Source organism: Pelodiscus sinensis, chromosome 1, assembly GCF_049634645.1.
Source record: "Pelodiscus sinensis isolate JC-2024 chromosome 1, ASM4963464v1, whole genome shotgun sequence".
Lineage (NCBI taxonomy): Eukaryota > Metazoa > Chordata > Testudines > Trionychidae > Pelodiscus > Pelodiscus sinensis.
In genome coordinates, this window is record NC_134711.1 from 289,993,452 (window position 1) to 290,016,981 (window position 23,530).

At 41.9% G+C, this 23,530-nt stretch overlaps 1 protein-coding gene across 2 annotated transcripts in view; it reads right to left on the reverse strand.

The window, feature by feature from the left end:
• The window catches only part of KPNA3 (karyopherin subunit alpha 3), an 87,861-nt gene that overhangs the window by 22,920 nt on the left and 41,411 nt on the right, over positions 1 to 23,530 (reverse strand). For both annotated transcript variants that reach the window (XM_075919076.1, XM_075919077.1), the window contains 9 exons: positions 17,968 to 18,057; positions 17,669 to 17,698; positions 17,529 to 17,581; positions 17,099 to 17,194; positions 12,476 to 12,561; positions 5,330 to 5,416; positions 4,775 to 4,944; positions 2,969 to 3,013; positions 2,022 to 2,153 (listed from right to left, as the gene is read on the reverse strand). In XM_075919076.1, coding sequence (XP_075775191.1) covers positions 2,022 to 2,153; positions 2,969 to 3,013; positions 4,775 to 4,944; positions 5,330 to 5,416; positions 12,476 to 12,561; positions 17,099 to 17,194; positions 17,529 to 17,581; positions 17,669 to 17,698; positions 17,968 to 18,057 — 789 coding nt within the window. The remainder of the gene's footprint in view (positions 1 to 2,021; positions 2,154 to 2,968; positions 3,014 to 4,774; positions 4,945 to 5,329; positions 5,417 to 12,475; positions 12,562 to 17,098; positions 17,195 to 17,528; positions 17,582 to 17,668; positions 17,699 to 17,967; positions 18,058 to 23,530) is intronic.

A 23,530-nucleotide genomic window follows, 5' to 3' on the forward strand; every position in this document is an offset into this window, starting at 1 on the left:
TAACTTTTTAAAAGTGAACATTTTCCTAAATCCCTCTCTTTCACTGTAGTTTTGAGCTGGCTAAATTAGATTGGCTTCCCTAGCTTCTATAGGGAACTATCCATTTAAGTTTTCCTGAATTTTAATCCTCTGTTATTTGGTGCATGTATTGCTTTGTAAATAGGAAGAAGGGTGGATGCTATATATGCTGATAATTTATCATGAAAATAAAAATGGTTATTTTGGGGCCTTCGAGTGCCAAAATAAACTCAGGGACTATAGCCCTCTATTAAGGAGAAGATTTCTAGCCTTGTTAGAATAATGGCTAGAAACAGTCAAAGTTAAATAGACTGAAAAAAAAACAGGTAATCTATTTCTGATGCCCTACCAAATGATCTAACAAACCTGTAGATTACAGTGAAGTTTAAGGATTGTTCATTTTATATTCCTTCTGGCAAATTAATGTACGAATACTATGCATCATGTATCATGTATACCTAACATGTTCACTAAAAATTTTACTTTTATTTTCTTAAGTTCTCAACAACTTGACGTTTTTTCTACCATAGAACATGCATAAGACTTAATGATGTGACTATCTGAAGATGTTATTTAATATTTTAAATAATTAAAATTTGAAATTTGGGATTTGAACGTTTAAAAGAAGAATCAACATAAGTTGGAGAGTAGCCTAGTCTTATCGTTTAATTTTGTCGACTACTCACATTCCCTCCTCCTCGCTGTCTCTGCCGGCTCTCCCCAGCACCAGTTCCGCAGTGCCACCTACCCCCTCCTACACTACCACCTGCCCCCTCCTACTGGGAGGGCAGGGGAGGCTGCTTCATGATAGCAGCCCCTGTCCATGGGGGGGTCCAAGCTTCCCGCAGATAGTGGCTGCTCTGCATCCTCCAGAACAGCCTCTGTCCGCAGTGAGCCTGGGCCCACCATGGGAGGAGACTGCTTTGCGGTAGCAGCCCCTGTCCGCGGAGGGTCTGAGCTCCTCACGGACAGGAGCTGCTGCCTCCCCATGTTGCTGCTTCCGTATCAGACGCAGCAGCGCGAGGCAGCAGGTTCACGAGGAGAGCTGTTTTTTAAACTGGCTCTCCTTGCCACCCTGCACTGCTGCCTCTGATTGAGAGGCAGCAGTGCGGGATGGCAGGAGGCTCCCTGGAAGTGGGAAGAGGAGCAAACTGGCTACCAGCACCAACCCCTGGGACTATAGAATAGTCGTGTAACTGCAAAGATTTCATGCAGTTACACAACTATTCAAATACCTGCTATCTAACATCCCTATTGGAGAGCAAGGGAAATAAGGAGACAGGAATCTCAGGACATCACTGAACAAAACAGACTGAAAATTTAGAGGATAAACCAAGAGTAAAAGACATGAGAATGGAGAAAAATGTGTTACAGTTTATGGAAGATAAAACATAAAAATACTAATTAAAACACATTTTGGTACCACAAGTCTTTTTTTTAGTACCACAAGACATTTTAATGGCTATCATTCTTACACATTTTGTACTAATTTTTCTATACGAGTTCACACCAAGAAATTTTACATATATCTTCAACGGAAGGCTGTGGAAATTCTATTAAAATATCTACATAAAAGAAAACAGTTTAATCTGAAAAATTTTCTACAATTAAGCTATGGACTGACAGACCTTTCAACAAGATTTTACTGAGACCTATTTCTGTACCAAAATCCTTGGATTAATGTAGTATGACCCAATCCTGCAATATCATATCTTACCCTCACTACATCCACAGTTCACTAATTACCATAAACTCCTCTCACTTTAGATCTGTATAGTTTAGATTTGGCAACTTTTATTAACAGGGGAAGCCTTGGATTGACCCCTACTAATAAAACACACTAAAATTAAGTTTCCCTATCTACACAAGGAAAGTAACTCATTTCATACTTTTGTAGTAAGGACACTGCTTTTGGGATACACCCTTTTCTCCCCCTAACAGATGGCAAATGACTTATTAAAAGGATTAGTCAATGCCACCAATGGAAACAAAATAACACTTACTTGAACTTTAACTTCCTGATGGCTCAGAAGAGGAACTAGAAAAGGTACAACCCCTGAATCGATGACCATCTGTATCTGTTCATTACCACCATCGGTTAGATAGGACAGAGCCCAGACAGTGTCCACAAGGATCTGCAGGAAGCAGAAAAGAACAAACATGTGAGACAGCAACTGTATATGTCCGAACTGTGTGACTGACACTCCACAATTCCTCTTAAGACTCAGCACATAATCCCAGAAGCCCATTCCTGCCTTTGTGTGTAGCAGTTGTCTCCTGTAGCCAGATAATTTAGTTAGTCTTATAGCTCAAGTCTGTGTTGCAATGCTGAAGGTTTGGTATTCAAATCCTAAAGAGGACAAATGATGGGTTGTTCCAGTTGCACAACAGAATGTACTTCTTTGCTTTTTAGAAAGTAGGTTTTTGTGTGTGATTTCCTAGGTTTAGATTGCAAAAATCAAGAACTCAAAAGTTATAGAATGCCAGATTTATGTTGCATTTGAAATTTAATTCTGTCCCTTTCTGAATATATGATACAATCTAATTACATAGCTCTTTCACATACGACTCAAACCTCATGTATTTAATAAACTAGATACTCAAAAGGCAGAATTAAAGGCAAGTGTAAATCTGGAATCTCACAAATGTTGAATGCTTGATTTTGCAACCTAAATAGATAGTTTTATGTGTACATAGTTACTACAGTACTTAAACAATTAAAAGAATTCTAAATTTCAGAAATGGTATTTGTGCTTCCCCTTTTACTCTCCCGATTACTGGAATCTATCATTATGAAAATACTGACAGTAGTATGTTTACTTAATTCTATACAGGTTAACATATAAAACAAGTTTACCATTTAAATGCAATCCACATTTATCTCTAGAGAAACAAAGAAAAAATATCCAAATACTGAAAATTTTAAAGTATTTGTTTTGTTTTTACTTACATTTATATCTGTATGGTATATGAGAACACACAATGCTGGCAAAATCTGAAAAAAATAAACTATCAATAATTACAGTGGCACCTGTCCATCATGAAGTAACATCACCTGTGTAAAAGCAAATCAGAGTAAAACACACAGAGGACTATGGTTTGAGGATTTATTTATGCATTATACACCTTTGTTTCCTAACAAACAGCATTCAGTCAAACATCATAAAAAACAAATATGTTGCAGGAATTTTGTACAAATGCAAAACAGAAGTTTCAGTAGTGCTACACTTTAAAGAAGTAGTGAGAAGAGACCATTTTCAGGGAAACAAGCAAATTTAAGAGCAAAGATAAATTTAGTGATTTTTCCAGCTACTTATCAAGGGGCCTGAAACACTCTGTATAGTGGGGGTACTGAAAGCCATTGAATCAAATTGTATTTGATGGAAATCACTTCAAGTTCAGCAGTGTGGCAGCACCTTGGGTACCCCAAGTTCCCACACCTATGCTATTTCTGAAAGCTTGTGTTTAAAAATATTGGGTACAGTAAAAATGTAAGCACAACAAAATCCCCCCTTGTTTGGGAAGATACCAGGATCAAAATTAAAAAAAAAAAGTTACATGCATTTCTGTAGAGCCAGAACAAAATTATTCTGACTGCAATACATAAATCCTTGTTTGATAAAAAAGTGTTCTGCTTGTACTGTCCCAATTCTGAAGTTCCTTCGTACTTCATTGTGCATGAAAATGATTGCTTCAAACTGCTTCAAAAATTACAGATATCAGAATATATTTTTAATCAAAATGCAGCTTTAAACAGGTTAGTAGTTAATAGGGATGTGAATGGGTTAACTATTATCTGGGAGCAGTCCCCCCACCTGTGGCAGGGACTTATCACTGACACTATATATTTTGACAAGTACTTAAAACTTAAATATATATTAAAATGACACACCCATTTACTAATTTACTTACATTTCACATCATTAAAACTAGCTATCTGTGTGTAGAGAATCATATTTGTAGTAGTCTCTTGTTTGGTGGAACTATAAATTCTGCAAATTAAACTAAGTTTGCAAGTTAGCACTTTCTAGTTTTCACTTGTTGACATCTATTTTCAACATATTTTCCAAAGACTAGTAAGTCAGTATTCATCCTCTCAAATGGAATAATTAGCTGAGTTATATCTTTTAATTACCTTAATTAAATAGAACTCAGGCCACAACTTCCCAAAGTGCCGGGGGGGGGGAGGGGGCTTGACCCCCGGCTTTGCCTTAGGCCCCTCCACTACTCCATGCATTCCCCCTCTCAGATCTCACCCCTGCCCTGCCTCCTCTTGTCCTGCTCCAGCCTTGCCCCTTCCCATTCTGTTCCCCTCTCTTCCCCTAGGATACTGCATCCTTACTCTTCTGCCATTCCCCCCTCCACATGCACACGCACACGCACACGCATACGCACACGTACCCCAAGCCTCTTGCATGTTGCAAAACAGCTGATTGCAGCGATTGGGAGACACAGGGAAGGAGGTGAGGTGCTGGTCAGTGGGGCCTGCCGGTGGGCAGGAGGCACTGGGGGATAGAAGAGGACCGCCAGTGGATACCCAGTACCCAGCATTTTTCCCCTCTCAGTGCTCCAGCCTCAGAGCACCCATGGAGCTGGTGCCTATGCGTAAACCACTTTGATGCTTTGATTAACAACTGGTCGTTAATACCGGCAGTACCATAAAACATGCATTAATGTATAGCACATATGACATCATAAAAATTGTCCTGTAGCCCAGAGTTAAGGTGTAAAAATCAGTCCTATTATAATTATTTACCTCCTGAACTGTCTCCATAGGCGGTGGGGGATCCTTATTCCTGCAGAGATTTACAATGACCCATGTGACGTTCCGAAGGAAGGTGATGGGAATGGAGGGATTGATGAAGGACAGAAGAGGTTTGACAACTCCCAGTGATATGACATAATCTCTACACTGAGGACCATCACCTACAGAAATGAAAATTGTTTAAAAAAATTCCATTAAAGATGGAAAACTTTGAAATGTATGCAATGACTTATGTTGGGATACTGATATTCTATGTTTCCTCACGAGTAGTTTAGTACCAAAAGCTGCTGTTCATAAGTATTTTAGTATTTTACAAAATTTATATTAAAAAAATCTTATAGCAAATGGAAGTCACTAACTCTCAAAACTTAATAATTAGTATATACATACGGATTCTTGCCATGTGGAAAATTACATGAAACCAGAGAAAATAGAGGAAACATAGTCTCATATGGTAATGCCAATGTTTAAAAGTCAGAATCTAAAATTCTTGCATGTCCCCTGATTTAATTTCAAGTGTTTTTTTTAAATACAGTTAACACTTACCTATAATATTTCCAAGAGCCCAAACAGCTTGCTCACAAACATTCTGATGTGGTGAGTGAAGCAGTCTCAAAAAGAGGGGTACTGCATCTGCAGAATGAAAAGATTTGACTCTGTTAGCGGAACACAGAAGAAACTGTACATAATAGTTCAGTCTATTATTAGAGATATTGATTAATCTCTATTAACTAACACAATTAAAAATTAATTACAATTAATTGCAATCGATATCCATTTTTATTGCACTGTTAATAGTATACCAATTGAAATGTATTACACATTTTGGATGTTTTTCTACATTTTCAAATATATTGATTTCAAATGCAGCACAGAATATAAAAGGTACAGTGCTCACTTTATATTATTTTTTATTACAAATATTTGACTGCCAAAATAATATAGAAAGAAATAGAATCTTTCAGTTCACCCCAGACAAGTACTGTAGTGCAATCTCTACCATGAAAAAACAACAAGGAGTCCTGAGGCACCTTGGACAATAGCAGATTTATTAGGGCATAAGCTTTCATGTGTCAAACCGACTTCATCAGATGAACTGGAGTGGAAGTTAATGAGCCTGACTTCCACCCTGACTTGATTAGCCTCATTAACACAACATTTATAATCCTGCCCCTGTAACTTCCACTCCAATTCATCTGATGAAGGTGCCGGAGGACTTGTTGTTTTTGAAGATCCAAACTAACATGGCTACCCCTCAGACTTTTTACCATGGAAGTTTAACTTACAAATGTAGACTTTTTTGTTACATAACTGCACTCCAAAACAAAACAATGTGAAACTTTATTACCTATAAGTCCTTTCAGTCCTACTTCCTATTCAGCCAAGTGCTAAGACAAATAGTTTGGTTACATTTACAGGAAATAATGGTGCCTGATTCTTATTTACAATGTCACCTGAAAGTGAGAACAGGCATTTGCATGACTCTTTTGTAGTGATGATTGCAAAGTACATTTGCCAGATATGCCAAACATTTGGATGCCCCGTCTCCATTGATAGGCAGGTTTCCCGCTTCTGACTTACTTAAATTTTTTGCTGTTAGTTTGTGTCTTTTTTGCCTGTTGCTCTTTCTCTTTTTTTTGCCTGTCTAAATATATTTTTATACTTGAGTTGCCAGAGTTTGTGTTCCTTTCTTCTTGTTAATTTAATATTAAATGTAAAACATTTTAAAGACTGCTTGGAGGATTTATGCAATGTACCTTTTGACTATAAAAGGCAGCTACTAGTGGAAGAACAAGGGAATGTTACAAAATACCTTTTCTTGGATATTCTGAATATATTTGTTAACTCTTTTTTTAAAAGGTTCCTTGGACTTATATTCCTTCCTACATCCATTATATTCCTTCCTACATTAGTCAAGCTATAGCTGGAGGGAAGAGCTTTCAGGGAGGCCAGAGCTTATAAAGCCTGCTAGTAAGCGACCATGGCGCTTGCGAACAGGGTGGCTGCAAGCAGGAAGGAGTTTAGAAAGGGGAGGTTAAAGGGCGCTAGTTACTTCTGACCTTCTTTAAACATAACTTTTATAATAATCTATATTCCAGACATTTAAAAAGAAGCCCAGTTTATAATTAAACATATTCATAAGAAAAATGCAGACAGAAGCCCAGCAGCAGAATGGGGGCTATCCTGTGTATTGCATTGAGTGTAACATGTATGATTACCTGCGGTGGGCGGGTGGCATATGTGTGCACCTGTTGCAAGGAGCTCCTGACTGAATTCAGGCTTTGGAGGCCAGGGTGGCTGACCTGGAGGAGCTAAGGGAAGCAGAGAGCTATGTTGATGAGACTTTCCGGGACTGTAGTACTGTCCCACCTTCAGTCTGAGAGCCCCAGTGCTCTTAAGGAGGATGAAAGGCTCAGGGGAGCAAAGCATTCAATAGGAACAGAGGGAAACCATCCCAAAGTTGGAACCCTCCTTCCAGAGGATGTTGTGGTATCCTCTCGCACTAGGGATACCTCTGAGGGGGAGGGAACGCCAGTTGTTAGGAAGAGGCAGGTGTTAGAAGTGGGTGATTCGATCATTAGAAACATAGATAGTTGGGTTTGTGATGACCAGGAGAACCGTATGGTGACTTGCCTGCCTGGTGCGAAGGTTGCGGATCTCTTGAGGCATCTAGATAGGCTTATGTGTAGTGCTGGGGAGCAGCCGGTGGTCGTGGTACATGTAGGTACCAATGACGTAGGAAAGGGTAGGAGAGATGTCCTGGAGGCCAAATTTAGGTTGCTAGGAAAGAGACTGAAATCCAGGACCTTTATGGTAGCATTTTCAGAAATGCTTCCAGTTCCGCGCGCAGGGCCAGGTAGGCAGGCAGAGCTTCAGAGTCTCAATGCATGGATGAGACAATGGTGTAGAGAGGAGGGGTTTAGATTTATTAGGAACTGGGGACACTTTTGGGAGAGGGGGAGCCTATACAGGAAGGATGGGCTCCACCTAAACCAGGGTGGAACCAGACTGCTGGCACTGAAATTTTAAAAAGGCCATCGAGAAGTTTTTAAACTAGGAGATGGGGGGAAAGCCGACTGGTGTGGAGAAGCACATAAATCAGATGGAGACTTCTCTTAGAGGAGAATCCATTGATAGAGATTCTCTAGGCTGTAGTCAGAAAGAGAGGAAGGGAGAGGACAAACAAGGGGCCAGAGCAGACAAACAACCACATACAAAGGAATCTAATATGTCAGAAAAGGGCAGACAAATAAGCAGTGGCAAATTTTTGAAGTGCTTCTACACGAATGCTAGAAGTTTGACTAATAAGATGGGTGGATTAGAGTACCTTGTATTAAAGGAGGAGATTGATATAATAGGCATCACAGAAACCTGGTGGAATGAGGAAAATCTGTGGGACACAATCATACTGGGATACAAAATATTTCAGGCCATGTGGGTGGCGGAGTGGCACTGTATGTGAAAGATAACGTAGAATCAAATGAAATAAAAATCTTAAATGAATCAACATGTTCAATAGAATCACTATGGATAGTAATTCCATGCTCCAATAATAAGAATATAGCAGTAGGGCTATATTATCGACCACCTGACCAGGACAGTGATAGCAGAGTTCTTGACTCGAGTCCCACGACTTGAATTCGAGTCTGACTTAAGTCGCCTAGGTGATTCGACTTGGACTCGACTCGGGTTCATTGTTTGTGACTTGAGACTCGACTTGGGACTTGAACTGTAGTGACTAGAGACTTGACTTAGACTTGACGATGACGACTTGAAGACAACACTGAGTGATAGTGACACTGAAATGCTAAGAAAAATTAGAGAGGCGACCAAAATAAAAAACAGTATAATAATGGGGGATTTCAATTATCCCCATATTGACTGGATACATGTCACCTCAGGAAGAGATGCAGAGATAAAATTTCTCAATGCGTAAATGACTGCTTCTTGGAGCAGCTGGTACAGGAACCAACAAAGGGAGCGGCAATTCTCGATTTAGTCCTGAGTGGGGCGCAGGATCAGGTCCAGGAGGTAACTATTACAGGACCGCTTGGGAATAGTGACCATAATATAAAAACATTTAACATTCCTGTGGTGGGAAGAATACCTCAGCAGTCCAGCACTCTGGCATTTAATTTCAAAAAGGGGAATTACACAAAAATGAGGAGGTTAGTTAAACAGAAATTAAAAGGCACAGTGACGAGAGCCAAATCCCTGAAAGCTGCATGGAAACTTTTTAAAGACACCATAATAGAGGCCCAACTTAAATGTATACCCCAAATTAAAAAACATAGTAAGAGACCTAAAAAAGAGTCACCGTGGCTTAACCACCATGTAAAAGAAGCAGTGAGGGACAAAAAGGCATCTTTCAAGAAATGGAAGTCCAATCCCAGTGAGCTAAATAAAAAGGAACATAGACACTGTCAAATTAAGTGTAAAAATGTAATAAGAAAAGCAAAAAAAAGATTTTGAGGAAGAGCTAGCCAAAAACTCAAAACACACTAGCAAAATATTTTTAAGTACCTTAGCAGCAGGAAAGATGGCATTCACCCAAGGGTTCTAAAAGAACTCAAATGGGAAATTGCAGAACTGTTAACTGTGGTTTGTAATCTATCCCTTTAAATCGGCTTCCCTACCTACTGACTGGAAGATAACTAACATGACACCAATATTTAAAAAGGGCTCTAGAGGTGATTCTGGCAATTACAGACCAGTAAGTCTAACGTCGGTACCGGGCAAATCAGTCGAAACGACAGTTAAGAATAAAATTGTTAGGCACGTAGAAGAACATAATTTTTGGGGCAAAAGTCAACATGGTTTCTGTAAAGGGAAATCCTGTCTTACTAATCTATTAGAGTTCTTTGAAGGGGTTAACAAACATGCGGACAAGGTGGATCCAGTAGATAGTATACTTAGATTTTCAGAAAGCCTTGACAAAGTCCCTCACCAAAGGCTCTTGTGTAAATTACATTGTTATGGGATAAGAGGGAAGGTCCTTTCATGGATTGAGAACTGGTTAAAAGACAGGAAACAAAGGGTAGGAGTAAATGGTACATTTTCAGAATGGAGAGGGGTAACTAGTGGTGTCCCCCAAGGGTCAGTCCTAGGACCAATCCTATTCAACTTATTCATAAATGATCTAGAGAAAGGGGCAAGCAGTGAGGTAGTAAAGTTTGGGGATGATACTAAACTGGTCAAGACAGAAGCAGACTGTGAAGAACTTCAAAAAGATCTCACAAAACTAAGTGACTGGGCAACAAAATGGCAAATGAAGTTTAATGTGGATAAGTGTAAAGTAATGCACGTTGGAAAAAATAACCCCAACTATACATACAGTATGATGGAGGCTAATTTGGCTACGACAAATCAGGAAAGAGATCTTGGGAGTTATCGTGGATAGTTCTCTGAAAATGTCCACACAGTGTGCTGCATCGGTCAAAAAGGCAAATCGAATGTTAGGAATTATTAAGAAAGGGATAGAAAATAAGACACAGAATACTGCCCCTGTATAAAACTATGGTACGCCCACACCTTGAGTACTGTGTACAGATGTGGTCTCACCTCAAAAAAGATATTTTGGCTTTGGAAAGGGTTCAGAAAAGGGGAACTAAAATGATTAGGGGTTTGGAACAGGTCTCATATGAAGAGAGGCTAAAGCGACTGGGATTTTTCAGTTTGGAAAAGAGGAGACTGAGGGGGGATATGATAGAGGTATATAAAATCATGAGTGGTGTGAAGAGGGTGAATAAAGAAAAGTTATTCATTAGTTCCCATAACATAAGGACTAGAGGACACCAAATTAAATTAATGGGTAGCAGGTTTAAAACTAATAAGCGAAAGTTCTTCTTCGCACAGCGCATAGTCAACCTGTGGAACTCCTTGCCAGAGGAGGCTCTGAAGGCTAGAACTATAATAGAGTTTAAAGAGAAGCTAGATAAATTCATGGAGGTTAGGTCCATAAAAGGCTATTACACAGGGGGTAGGAATGGTGTCCCTGGCCTCTCTTTGTCAGAGGGTGGAGATGGATAGCACGAGACAACTCGCTTGATCATTGTCTTCGGTCTACCCCCTCCGGGGCACTTGGCGCTGGCCACTGTTGGCAGACAGGCTACTGGGCTAGATGGACGTTTTGTCTGACCTAGTACAGCCATTCTTATGTTCTTATCCTGTCTGGCCTTTCAGCAGCAGTTTGTGGCTAAACCACCATGTGTCAAAAATATCTAATAATAAGGCTAATACAGTTACCACGCTCTCCTCTTTGCCCCATCTTGATGCAAAAGAAATGAATATGGCTGCTGAGACACAAGCTGAAGCAGACAAGGTGGCTGGGCTCATGGGAGATAGGCAGAGAGGGGCAGCTTAGAGTTACCATTTTTACCCCTTCCTTCCCTATCTCAGGAAGGTGCAGGCCAAACTGCAGGAAAGGAATTCAAACCCTTCAATTTTCATACCCCCGCAATCTCACCTTCAGGCACATCTAATTAGCTATTCCCAGCACATCTATGACCCCTAGATTAATAAATACATTATATTTCAATTAATCTCTCCATACCAATTCCCCCCACTCTGCCAATTAGCATATCTCCTCTCAAAAAATCAACTCTCCCCTTCTCCTAAAACTAAATTAATGCTGTCTTCCAAATTATACTGCATGTGTTACCTGTCCCTCTGAAAATCAATTAAATCATTCCTATTTTCACCTCTTTAAAATAATCAATTGTTACAGGTCCCCATCTCCTTTTGTGAGGATGCTATTGCCCCTCTTCTGGTGTTTTCTTTAGACTGCCAGAAGCCTTCAGCTCCTATCTCCTTCTGTGCCTAGGCTGGACCAAGCTAAAAGCATAGCCTCTTTCCTTCTACAACAGCAGCAAGACTCAAGCCCTTTGTTTCTTCACTTCCTCCCATTCTTCTTAAAAGAGCAGCAGCTCACTGGCAGTTTTGCTTCTTATTCCCCCTGTCTTTCAGAAGCGCCAGCCATTATATTTTACATTCTTCATTTTACAGCTATTGACACTCTGGTCACTTTCCCTTTCACTCCCATTAAAAATGGACACCTGGACTGAACCTACTATTGCCCTCTCCCTGACAGATATTAACTGAGCAGCATAGCCAGCCAAAATTTGGGAGAGGACATGTTCCTCTCATGCCTCTCCGTGGTCAGAAATATTCAGACATTAATTTGGCTGTGTTATATGTATGGATTTCTTACTCTTATTATTCTGCTTAAATACACAACTTTTTATATACTTGTTTATGACACATTTCCTGGATAGCTTGAACTGTGCAACTCAGATGCAGCTGTCTGTATTCAATAGCTTTTTTAAACCTGTAACATTTATAGTATCTTTTTAAAGCAGGAAGAATTACTCACTAAGCCTTCTGGTTCTAGTCCTGAAGAGAGCGGCACTAAATTTTAGGAAATATTTTTTTCAAGAATGACAAAGAATCAACATTATCTGTGATGGTAATGAGATGACTGTTCACCCTTCCATACTCAGGCTACCATTTCCTAAAGTTAATCTCTGTTGGAAAAATACCTTAAGGGCTTCAAGCAAAAGCGCAATGATTATGAGAAAGGTGCTAGAAATAAATTTTCATGGTTTTAATAAAAAATTCCAAACAGAAGATACTTTTCACCTTTACCCAGCAAACATCCATTTTTTCCAAAAATGAACAACTGTTAGCACTTACTTGACTGTACCACAGCTTGGGTCTGTGCAGATGTGCCCGATGCTATGTTAGTCAGTGCCCACGCAGCTTCAAATTGTAACGAAGGACTGTAAAAAAAAATAAGTCAACCGGTCATTTGAAATCTGCTTTTTAGCCTACTGTATGGCTGTCCACTATTGATAATAGTCATGTATGTACGTAGAAATTGCAGAATTTAACACTGTGCTGTGGCAAGCATCCAAAGGACAGAATGGAAAAACAAACGATACTTGCCAAAATCTCCTTTATTACTGACCATCACTGAAAACAACCCGATTGACTGTTGCCCCCAGAACCGCGGCACCTCCCCTCATTTGCTAGATCCACACACACTGTAAATACCGCCCCACATTCTACTGACACAAATACCTCTTCTCCTAAATTTTGAGAGGGAGGAGAGAGCAGCACAGGGTGGGGGAGGGGGATCTCTGTCCCCCTCTAAAGCCTGGGGGGAGGGAAATAGCACTAGGGATTTGAGGGTTGCCAGGCATCCGGTTTTCGAACAGAACACCTGACTGAAAAGGAATCACTGGCCAGGCCTTAAAAGTCCAGTTGATGGCACAGAGAGGCTAACAGAGGCTCCCTTCCTGCCCTGGCTCCATGCAGTTTGATAGAAGCAGCCAGCATTTTCTACTGGTTCCTAGGCAGAAGGGCAGCTAGGGAAGCTCTGTGCATTGCCCTTGCTGGGAACTGCAGTCTCCAGGACCTGTGAGGCAGTGCAGCACGCACCACACCGAACTGCCTGGCCACACCTCTGCTCATGGATTGGACACACCTATGCTTCAGGAGCAGTAGGGAGCCTGCTAACCCTGCTGCACTGCCAATTGGGAGCCACCAAAGGGAAGCGCTGCCTGACCACACCCCAAATCTCTTGGCCAGGTTGGAATCCCCCCCATACCTAAACTGCCTCCCAGAGCTCACAGCACGCACGCCCTCCTGCACTTCAAATCCCTTGGTCCAGAGCTCCCTCCAATGCTCCAAACCCCTCATCTCCAGCACCAACCCAAAACCTGTACCCCCAGCCAGAGTCCTCACACACACCTTGCACCTCCTGCTGTAGACCTCACTCCCTCCACATCCCAATCCCCTGCTGAGTGAAAATGGGGAAAGCAAGCAATGGGGGAGGGATTAAGTGAGTGGAAGCTGGGGGACTCAGAGGAGGTATGGGACAAGGGTGTTCATTATGTACAATTAGAAAGTTGGCAACCCTATGATTTTCACAAAATGGGGAGGGAAAGAACAGGAGATGCTGCTCCTGGGTCTGATCTGAATTTGCATGTTCTATAACACCATATGTTCCAGTGAAATGGAAGGGAAAGCTAGTGCTTCACATTCTATAAAACCAGTTATTAATCACATAGAATAACTCTGACTGGCCTGTGGAGCTGGAAAGGGTCCAACAAGAGAGTGACAAGCATGCATCATTTCCAAAACCTGCAGACATTTGTCTTACATTTCTTTCAGATCTGCAACATTCCTCTCTACCATACGCACTATTCTTATTATATTAACCAACATGTTTCTAGCCTGGGATTCCATCCAGGCCATGGCACTCCTTAGTTAGTTAGAGAAGTCCATTATCTTTCCCCAAGAGCTGAATGTGCTGCCTTTACAATGCTTGTAGCCCATGAAAGGGCCCAGAGAGCAAATACTGGAAAAATAACCCAATTTTTTCCAATTTCTCCCTGCCCTTTTTCAGATCGCCACGCAACTTCAATCTTAAATTGTTGGGTTTTTTTGTATTTGGCTCAAAAAATAGGAACTTGCACATAGTTAAGCAGATATGACAATGCAGGAGAGAAAATTAACTGTCATGTGACATCTTAAATGATCATACAGACCATTTCACGTTTCAACCTAGGAACTGAAGTCTTTCAGGGCTGGTCAGCTCAATGCATTTGTCCTGTACAGTGGGGTGAGGAAACAGAAGCATACTGTCCTGAGCAGAACACCCATTATGGAATGTCCATAATCTCTTGGTGCAACAGAGTGTCTGAAAGCAAGATGCAAGTGTCTTTAGTTTTGCCATATTTTCAATGGGTATTGCGGGGTTTTTTTTATTTCTTTTATAAGGGATAAGGGAAATTGTGATTACATTCGCTAACATGGTGTTGATGATATCACTGTCAAATATTGTTAAGTATCTAGAAAGTATTAAATACATATTATATTCATTTTTTACATTTGCATATTTCTTATTTTCAAAAAGAAGAAATCTGAAAGGAAGAAAGAAAACACAGCACAGTTTCAACTTTGACTTATTTTTAGAAATAACCATCCCTAGCTAGCTAGACTATTTGAGATCGTCTAAGATAAACATGCTCATTTATGTTCACTAAATTACAGAATAACTGGACCAAACAGCCAAGACACATAAAGCACAGTCCTGATAACTATGTGAGTAAGAAGAGTCCAAAAGATCAAGACTAAAGGTAAAAGAGGCTGTCTGATTGGTGAGATGTCATAAAAGAAAACATGTTAGCATGTGGCATGTTAGAAGATATGGCAAGGAACGGAGCATTTTGGAGAGAGAAACTCCCATGAACCCCATTTGTTGGGGTTAATGCAAAGAAAAAGTTGCAGAATAAATTTGTCCCAGGAGCATTGTAGTGCAAAAGCATCACATAACTGATCTTCTTATATCAACGATTGCCAGTAAAATGCCATCATTTCCACCAGTGAGAGCAGGGGAATATAGCTTGTTAAAGAAGCTTTGTGGATCAATTAGGAATATGAATGGATGTCTTTATTGTCCTCAAGACCACACATGTAGCATCTGACATGTGCTTAGCCAAATACACAGTAATAGTTTGGTAAAGGGTTGTGCACAGACTGTGGTTAAAGAGCGTGATGGAGGACTAGCATTTATACAAGGGAGCAGAATTAAGAGTGTAGTGCAAGTTGTGATAATACTAAAATGCGTGCCTGTGGGTGGAGGAATCAAGGCTATATATTATTAGATGACTTAACTTCTCATTTCCTTGCTTTCACAGATTTGTTTTAGTTATGTTGCACAGGTAGCAACTCTAACTGCTTCTTGAAGCTTTTTGTGAAATCGCTTCTTAGATCTATTAATTCTTAATTGGAGGTGGCGTAGGAAAGGAACGGGTATTGTGGACCCAAATATTAAAAAAGCATTAAAAAAACCCAATATTTTATCCATAAGAAGCTGTGTTTAAACATTTCTATTGTACAAGAAAGTGAGAGTAAATCATGGTTTTTGATGGAAGTTTTACGTGCACCCAACCTCCATCATGCAGGTTTCTGTGTACTCAGTTCCCCATCAATCAGGTTTGTATGCATACGACATAAACTTTCAATTAGAGATGTAAAATCCCACTTAAAAAGCTAAACTGACAGTTAACCAGGATCCTGTGGGCAGGGAGCCACTCTAGACTGGCTGGGCTGAACCAGCTGGACTGCAGGCTGCTCAGGCTGGGTCAGGTGCCCCACCCCAGCTCTAGCCCAGCCACATTAGAGTGCTTTCCACCTCCGGCACAGTGGTCAGCTGAGCTGGAGTGCCTCCCTCCCACGTTGGGCAGGGGGCTGCTCCAGCCCAGCCAGGCCAACAATTAAACCCATTACCCGGAAAGCATCTCTGGTAAGGGTGATGCTTACTGGGTAATCTGTTAGCATTTTACATCTCTACTTTCAATCATAACATGAAGAGCAGCTAAAAATGACCCTAACTCCAACTTAATCTTTTAATTACTACCGCATTAGATCTCTACCCCTACTCAAATTTTGTAGATAATTTTAAAAAGAGATCAATCACAATAAAAGAATAACTATCCAGGAAAAAATATAACCCATAACCTAATATTAAAGACTCCCTACTACAAATTTATAAGACACCATACACAAATTACAGAAAAATTCAAAGGTTATAATTTAACTGTGTGAAATGTTGCACTGGTTGGAAATCTACTTTTGCAGAGAAAGGGGCATCTATAAGGACATTTTATAATGGAACTTTAATTATGAAATTGTTACCAGGCACTTCCATAATAGCTGATTTGCTGAGCAAGTCATAAGCAGAGCTTTGTGTATTCTACGATTCTGCAGCTGCAAAACTGCACTCCAGAAATCTCAGTTTGCAGTTCTAATTTATGGTTGCAGAAGTAACCTTGAAAACACCAAGTGAATGTAAACAAATGCAGTGATGCCTGCCTGAGAATGAAGATAGTCTGAAACACTATCTGAGGGTTTATGAACTGTCCCAACTTCTCAATCAGAGCCACGGATCCTTTGACTGTGGAATTTTTCTAAAGTGCCAAGAAATTTATCATATTCCTCTGAACTTGGCCCAACCAGGACTTGCCTGGAGCTGTCTTTTGCTCTCCAGGTTTTCCTACAAAGAAAAGTTAGATAGCAGCAAATGCTCCTTGTACTGTTGAGGGGAACCAGAGCTGAAGTCCACCTTGCAGCAAGAGTGAGTGGAGAGTGGAGTGTAAGCTGGTGAAACAGGCAGCCTGGGGAAGAATCAGCAACAGAGATCAATGTTGCTGTGGAATTCTGGCACCCAGTGCCACAGTATACATGGGCCATGGTCATCTTCAATCATAAAACTTGGGGAAAAGGAAGAGGAAAAAAACGAATACTTACTTATCATCCCTTTCTAGACAGTTGACCAGAATTGGTAAAATTCCAGATTTTATTAAGTCATCAATAGGCGGATTTCTGTCACTGGATAACAGTTTTCTATAAAATTAAGTAAAACAGATGAAAATAGGGATGTAAAATCCCATTTAATTAGTTAACTGGTTAACACCCCCCTACCCCCCCCCCCCCCCCGCTTCCACCATGTGCAAGAATGTCAGCCTGTATGGGCTAGGAGCCCTCTGCTGCTTCCGTCCCCAGCCCCGTGAGACTGAGGACTCCCAGCATGAACCGTTGGCACCGTGGGGGTGTAGCAGCCTTCTGCACATGGCAGGCCACAAGCGGGAGGCTGCTCCCTACCCCTTCACACCCCTAGTAAATAACATCATCAAAGAACATTTTTGTAGCCACTGTGCATATTGTTGATTTTTCTTACCTTGCAGCTTGAACAGCACTCAATTGGATCACAGGGTTATCACTTGTGGCATTCTGCAATACAAAATAATAAAATCAGTAATCCATCAAATTAGCCAAAATTGTGAATTCAAGAATCTGACGATATTAAGCTTAACATACCTGCAATATAGCTTCTAGTGTTACATTTTGCTTGAAAAGAAAGAGAGATGATTTAGCAACAAATTACTAAAATTACTTTTAGTTGAAACACTCTACATTAACATTTCTGAGCAATGGCGACCAGTGCCACTCCAAGTACTTCAGTGGAATTGTACCTGCTCAGATTTGCCCTGACCATTTTCAGGTGATTTCAAAATTAACATAAGACTCAGACCCAAATTAATATCAGAACAAAAACGTGTTCTAGCTACTACCAAGAAAATAAATTTTTGAAGCATATTCAGAATCAAGCAACTTACTGCTTTGAAGTCAGCATCAACATCAGAGTCTTCTAAACTTTCTTCTTGAGGGACATTTCTTTTTTTCAAAAGATGTTCATCTCTTTTGTTCTAAACATATTAAAGACACTTTAATGTTTATCAATACAGACTAGTCAAACAGAGGTACTTTTTAAAAAAATGCATAAGATTATTTACATAAAGAATTTTAAACTTCAAACTGATTTTACAGTAGGACAGCTGTAAGACACTCATTCTGTTTCAAGCTAAAATAGATCTGAATCTACATATAAACATGTATCTTGTGAACAATGATAAAATACTACAATCCATTGCATAAAATAGACAGTTAACAGCTTTCAGTTAAAGTGTTGATATTTTACATGGAATTTATAGCATACATAACTTCTGACTTAACAGTCACTTAAATTAGAACTGAATAATGATCTAGTCAAATAAGACTAAAATTAGTTTGTAAATAAGACTATTACAAGCTGCTCAGATATCCTGCTTACATCTATTTTAATCTTAGGTGTAAGCAAACATGCTCCAACACACTGACACTCATAATATACACTGGTCACTGCAGCATTAACAAGGGTTTCTACTTTTAACACAGTAGCCTGCGACTTAGTGCTTTATTTAGTAACTACTCTGATAAGCTGCTCTGACTAAGCTGCATTTTCAATGTGAAAGCATCCACAAAATGATCACTGCTTGCTTAATCAGGATATGTGCCATACATTTTATATTCTAAATCTTCTACCTTTATATAGATGGAAAAAAACTCAAATATGGATTTTGACTGCCAAAAGAACATTTTTGACATTTTGAAATATTTATTCCAAGTTTGTTTATTCACCAGGAAAAAATCTCTTCCACAGAAAATGCTGTCTTTCACATTTTAGACATGGTCTATCTTTTGTTCTGTCAACTGCACTATCCATCTTCATTTTTGGTAAAATATTTAATTCTAAAAACCTTTATTCTTCATTATACAAGCCATTAACGGTAGTTTGGACGGGAAAAAGTGTCTTTCAACTGTTATAGTGACCATTATACATTAAAGTACCATTCTGTAATCTTTATATTCATCATTGTATATAATTTTGATATTTTATATAAAGCATGTCATATTAAAAGTGTTATCAGCCAAAGCCCACTATTCTGTCAAAACCCACTGTTCTGTATGCTGTATAGTTATTGAAATCTGTTGGATTTTAGGAGTCACCCGCTATTAGTTCTCTAGTGATAGCAAAGGAGGTGACCCACATCCAACTGGGCATTAAATCTCTCTCTACAAAAAAAAAAACGTTTACTCTGGCATCCCACAGACTCTCCCTCTGCCCTTAGCTGCCCTGCCTCCTCCTACCCTTGCCAGTAGTCCGGCAGTCAGGCGGAACAAACTGGTCTTCCCACTCTCTGGGGGCCGGGAACCAGGCACCCTCTCGCCTCACGGATGAGGGGCGTGGTCATGTGACCTTCCCCCTCACAGGGTGGAGGGCGGCCTCAGCTCGGCCCAACCCCCCTCCCCCTCCCCAGTGGCTGGAGGAAGAGAGCGGGGCCTGCCTCAGCTTGGCCCAGGCCCCCAGCAGCTGGGGGAAGAGGGAAGAGCAGAGGCTGGCCCAACCTCAGGAGGCCTGGCAGCCAGGGGGAAGAGACCCAGGGAAGGCTAGGACTGCCACACCTCAGTCTGGCCCTCCTCAGCAGTCAGGGGAGAGCTGGAGCTGCCTACCCCCAGAGGGGGGTTGGTGAGCGGAGCAAGTATGGGGCACCACCCCTAGTGACCCTTAATCAGCAAATGAGTTCTAAACAAGGGATTTACAATTCTGTAAGAGAGTTGCACAAGCATCACACAATGGGGATTGCTTAACTCTGTGATTCAGCAAGGTCCACCAGAACAGGTCAGGGCTAGTACTTTCCAGGCATATGAAACTGAGGGTATATACAAGGACATCATGTGAATACTTTCCCCTCCTCCATTTATGCTGAAGACAAAAAGAACACTGCAGAGACAGAGACTTTAATTGAGAAGACTGGTGCCAGGCTTAAAGGGAAAGCCTGTGTATTAAGGGCTGCAACCTGCCTGCAACATCCAGTAATGGGAGAAAAACTGTTTTGATAAATATTGCTTAGTCTAATAACGTTTAGCATTTAGACGCTGTGTTTACTTTTTATATTCTTTGATAACTAATTATGACCTTCCATATTTGACTTTTATAATTACCTATTAAAATCTATGTTTCAATAGTCAAACTTATTTTAATGTTTTATCCTTACCACTGAGTTTATCAAACGTGCTTGGGAAATCTATTCAATTTACAAAAGGAGGTGCATGTCCTTTGATGAAATAGTGAACTAATTAATAAGTTTGCATTGTTCAGGGATCCCATCTGGATATAGTGACTATGCACTTATTACCAATTTATGATGCATAAAGATAGATTTTATCAAGATGTTTTGATATTTACATTAGAAAATTTAGGTCATTTTTTCCCTCTCTTTGGTTGAAGGATTCAAGTTGAATAACTTAAGTTGTACATGAACAGAACAGCTTCCCCATTCCTCAACTGGGATGGGAAAATAACAGTACAGGCAGTCCCCGAGTTATGCGGATCCGACATAAGTCAGATCCGCAGTTACGAACGGGGGTTTTTTCGCCCCGGAAGACGGGAGCGGCGGGACGCCCAGATGTGCCCTGGTCCCGCCGCCCGTGTCCTCCGGGGCGAGAAAAGCTGCTCCGCATCTCCCTGGTCTGCTGACCAGGGAGACACTGAGCAAAGCTGCGGAGCACGCGGGCAGCGGGAAAGCCCAGACGCGCCGCGGCTGTCTTTGCTCCCCGTCTCCCTGGTCTGCTGGTCTCCAGCAGACCAGCAGACCAGGGAGACACGGAGCAAAGCCGCGGAGGACCTGGGCGGAGGGACCGCGGTGCGTCTCGGTCCGCCGCCTGCGTCTCCCTGGTCTGCGGGGGGGGGGGGGGGGGGGGGGGGCGGCGCAGCTAGTCCCTCCCCCCCCTCCCCCCCATCAGACCAGGCTTTTCTTCGGCTTGTGGTAGAGCAGCTGGGGTGCTGCCGGTTGGTCCCGCAGCGCCGCTCTGGGCACTACTGGACCAACCCGGCAGCACCCCAGCTGCTCTGTCCCAGGCGTCCTGATTCAGCCGCTGCTGGTCAGTTTCAGCAGCGGCTGAATCAGGACGCCTGGGGCAGAGCAGCTGGGGTGCTGCTGGGTTGGTTCAGTAGCGCGGCGCTACTGGAGCAACCCAGCAGCACCCCAGCTGCTCTGCCCCAGGCGTTCCCAAGTCAGCCGCTGCTGAAACTGACCAGTGCTGGCTATAGGAAGCCCAAGGCAGAGTTGCTCTGCCCCGGGCTTCCTGGAATCAGCCGCTGATCAGTTTCAGCAGCAGCTGACTTGGGGACGCCTGGGGTTCTTAAGTTGAATCTGTATGTAAGTCGGAACTGGCGTCCAGATTCAGCCTGTTGAAACTGATCAGTGGCTGATTCCAGGAAGCCTGGGGCAGAGCAACTCTGCCTCGGGCTTCCTGTAGTCAGCCGCTGGTCAGTTTCAGCAGCAGCTGAATCTGGACGCCAGTTCCGACTTACATACAAATTCAACTTAAGAACGAACCTACAGTCCCTATCTTGTACGTAACCCGGGGACTGCCTGTATATTAAGGCTTTTCCAACCAAGGAATGAAACAAGTCCAATAACTGGAGGAAAAAAACAAACCACACCATCTTTATGCATCACAGAGGTTAAGTAAAAGGCATAAGTTTATTTTTCTCTGCAGTTATATGACACTACTGCTAGAAGATCCATATTCTACTTCAAGAACCAGGTTTGTTGTGCTTTAGAAAGAATAACTTGTATACATGCCAAACACAAGCCAGGACAGTTTTCACAAACAGACTAGCATGGTTTAATTTCTATCCAAGACTATAATTCAGGGTTAAAACACCCAAATTTAGCAGTCAGAGTACATCCAGTTCAGGGGTGGGTAATAATTTTTAAAGAGGGGCCATTTCACCAATTTCTGAAGTGGCCCTGGGCCATCCCGTGCTCACTCACCCACAGACCTTGATTGGCCTGGAGAGGGTGGGGGGGGGGGGGGGGAGAAGAAGCATGTGAAGTCTTTGCCCCCCATTCCTCCCCTAGGTGCCTAGAGAGAACTGGCAGCTGTTTTGAACAGTTAGTGGTTCATTCTAGGTGCTGCATGCCCCTGGAGGCAAGAAGAGACTTCACATGCTCCCCCACCCCCAGGCCAATCAGGGAATGGGGGGAAGAGAACATGAAGTCTTTGCCCCATGCCCCCACGCTGCAAGGGGAGCGCAGCACCTAGAGAGAACTACCAGCCATTCTGAACAGCTGGCGATTCCCTCTGGTGATTCATGCCCCTAAGCAGGGGGAGGGGACTTTGTGCGCTCCCCGATCCCCAGGTCTCTATTGGCCTGAGGGTGGGGGAGTGGTAGGGCGACCACAGACCAGATCAACTGGCTTGGCAGGCCAGATCCAGCCCACAGAGGCTGTCTTGTTACCCCGGTCTAGCTTCATTGTAAGAACCATCCAGCTAGCAAAATGGTTTGCCACAGTAACTGGGCCTATAATGAGAAGCAATCAAAGGCATGACGGCTCTTGCAGTGCAGACAGGCCCTGAGTGTTTTAATTTTTTTGTGAGGTTTACTTGTGAAAAATAATAAAAATGGGTATTATGCACAAAAGCCATTTTAAGTACAAACTAAAGGAGTAAGTCCACGTGAATGTTGGCATCAAACGTTTCAGCACTACTCAAGCAACAGCTGCTTATGGCGCTACTCTTTGGCTGAGTTAGCCTTTGACAAAGTATTTGCTTATATAATTCTAAGCAGATTCTAATCCTACTCCAACTGGGTGTCAGTCTTGGCAATTCTTGAGGTGTGTAAATGTGGCTTGTGTGAATCATGAGCAACATGAAAGACCTGATTTGGGAAGGCTCAGTTTCCCATGAGCTAGATCTACACTGCATTGGTTAGTCGGAAAAAGAAACAATTTGCGTATCTTTTTCTGCTTTACTGTCAAAAGAGGCTCTCTCGAAATTTTGCATGTCTACATGGCTCCAAACTTTGGGGGAAAAATGTTCTTTCGATACCTCCCTTCTTCCTCATAAAACAAGGTTTACAGGGATGGCAAAAAAGCGTGTCTGCTTTTTTAAATTTTTTTCCGAAAAAGTGGACGCGCTCCTTGGATATCTGGTATCCCAGAAAAGCACTGGAGTCTAGATGTAGCCATGCTCAGTGGCAAGAGAAGATCATTTAGGTAAGGGAATGTTGTAGCCTTCTCAGGTGCCCTTTCTCCCTACCCAGAAAAGCTTGCATAAAAATAAGATCTTGGGCAGTGGTCTAAAACTCAATTTACCTTAGGGCCAAGTGTCAGTCCTCAAATCTTGCTAGTGGGCCAGCGGGCACCCCTCTCTAGCAGAGCTTCAGGGAAAGAGGGGCTCCATGTGTTTCCCACACTCATGTCTCCCAGCCCCACCAGCATCCCCCCCATGAGATTTCTCACACACACACACACCCTGGTGCTTTCACAGGCAGTGCAGCGAGGCTAGAGT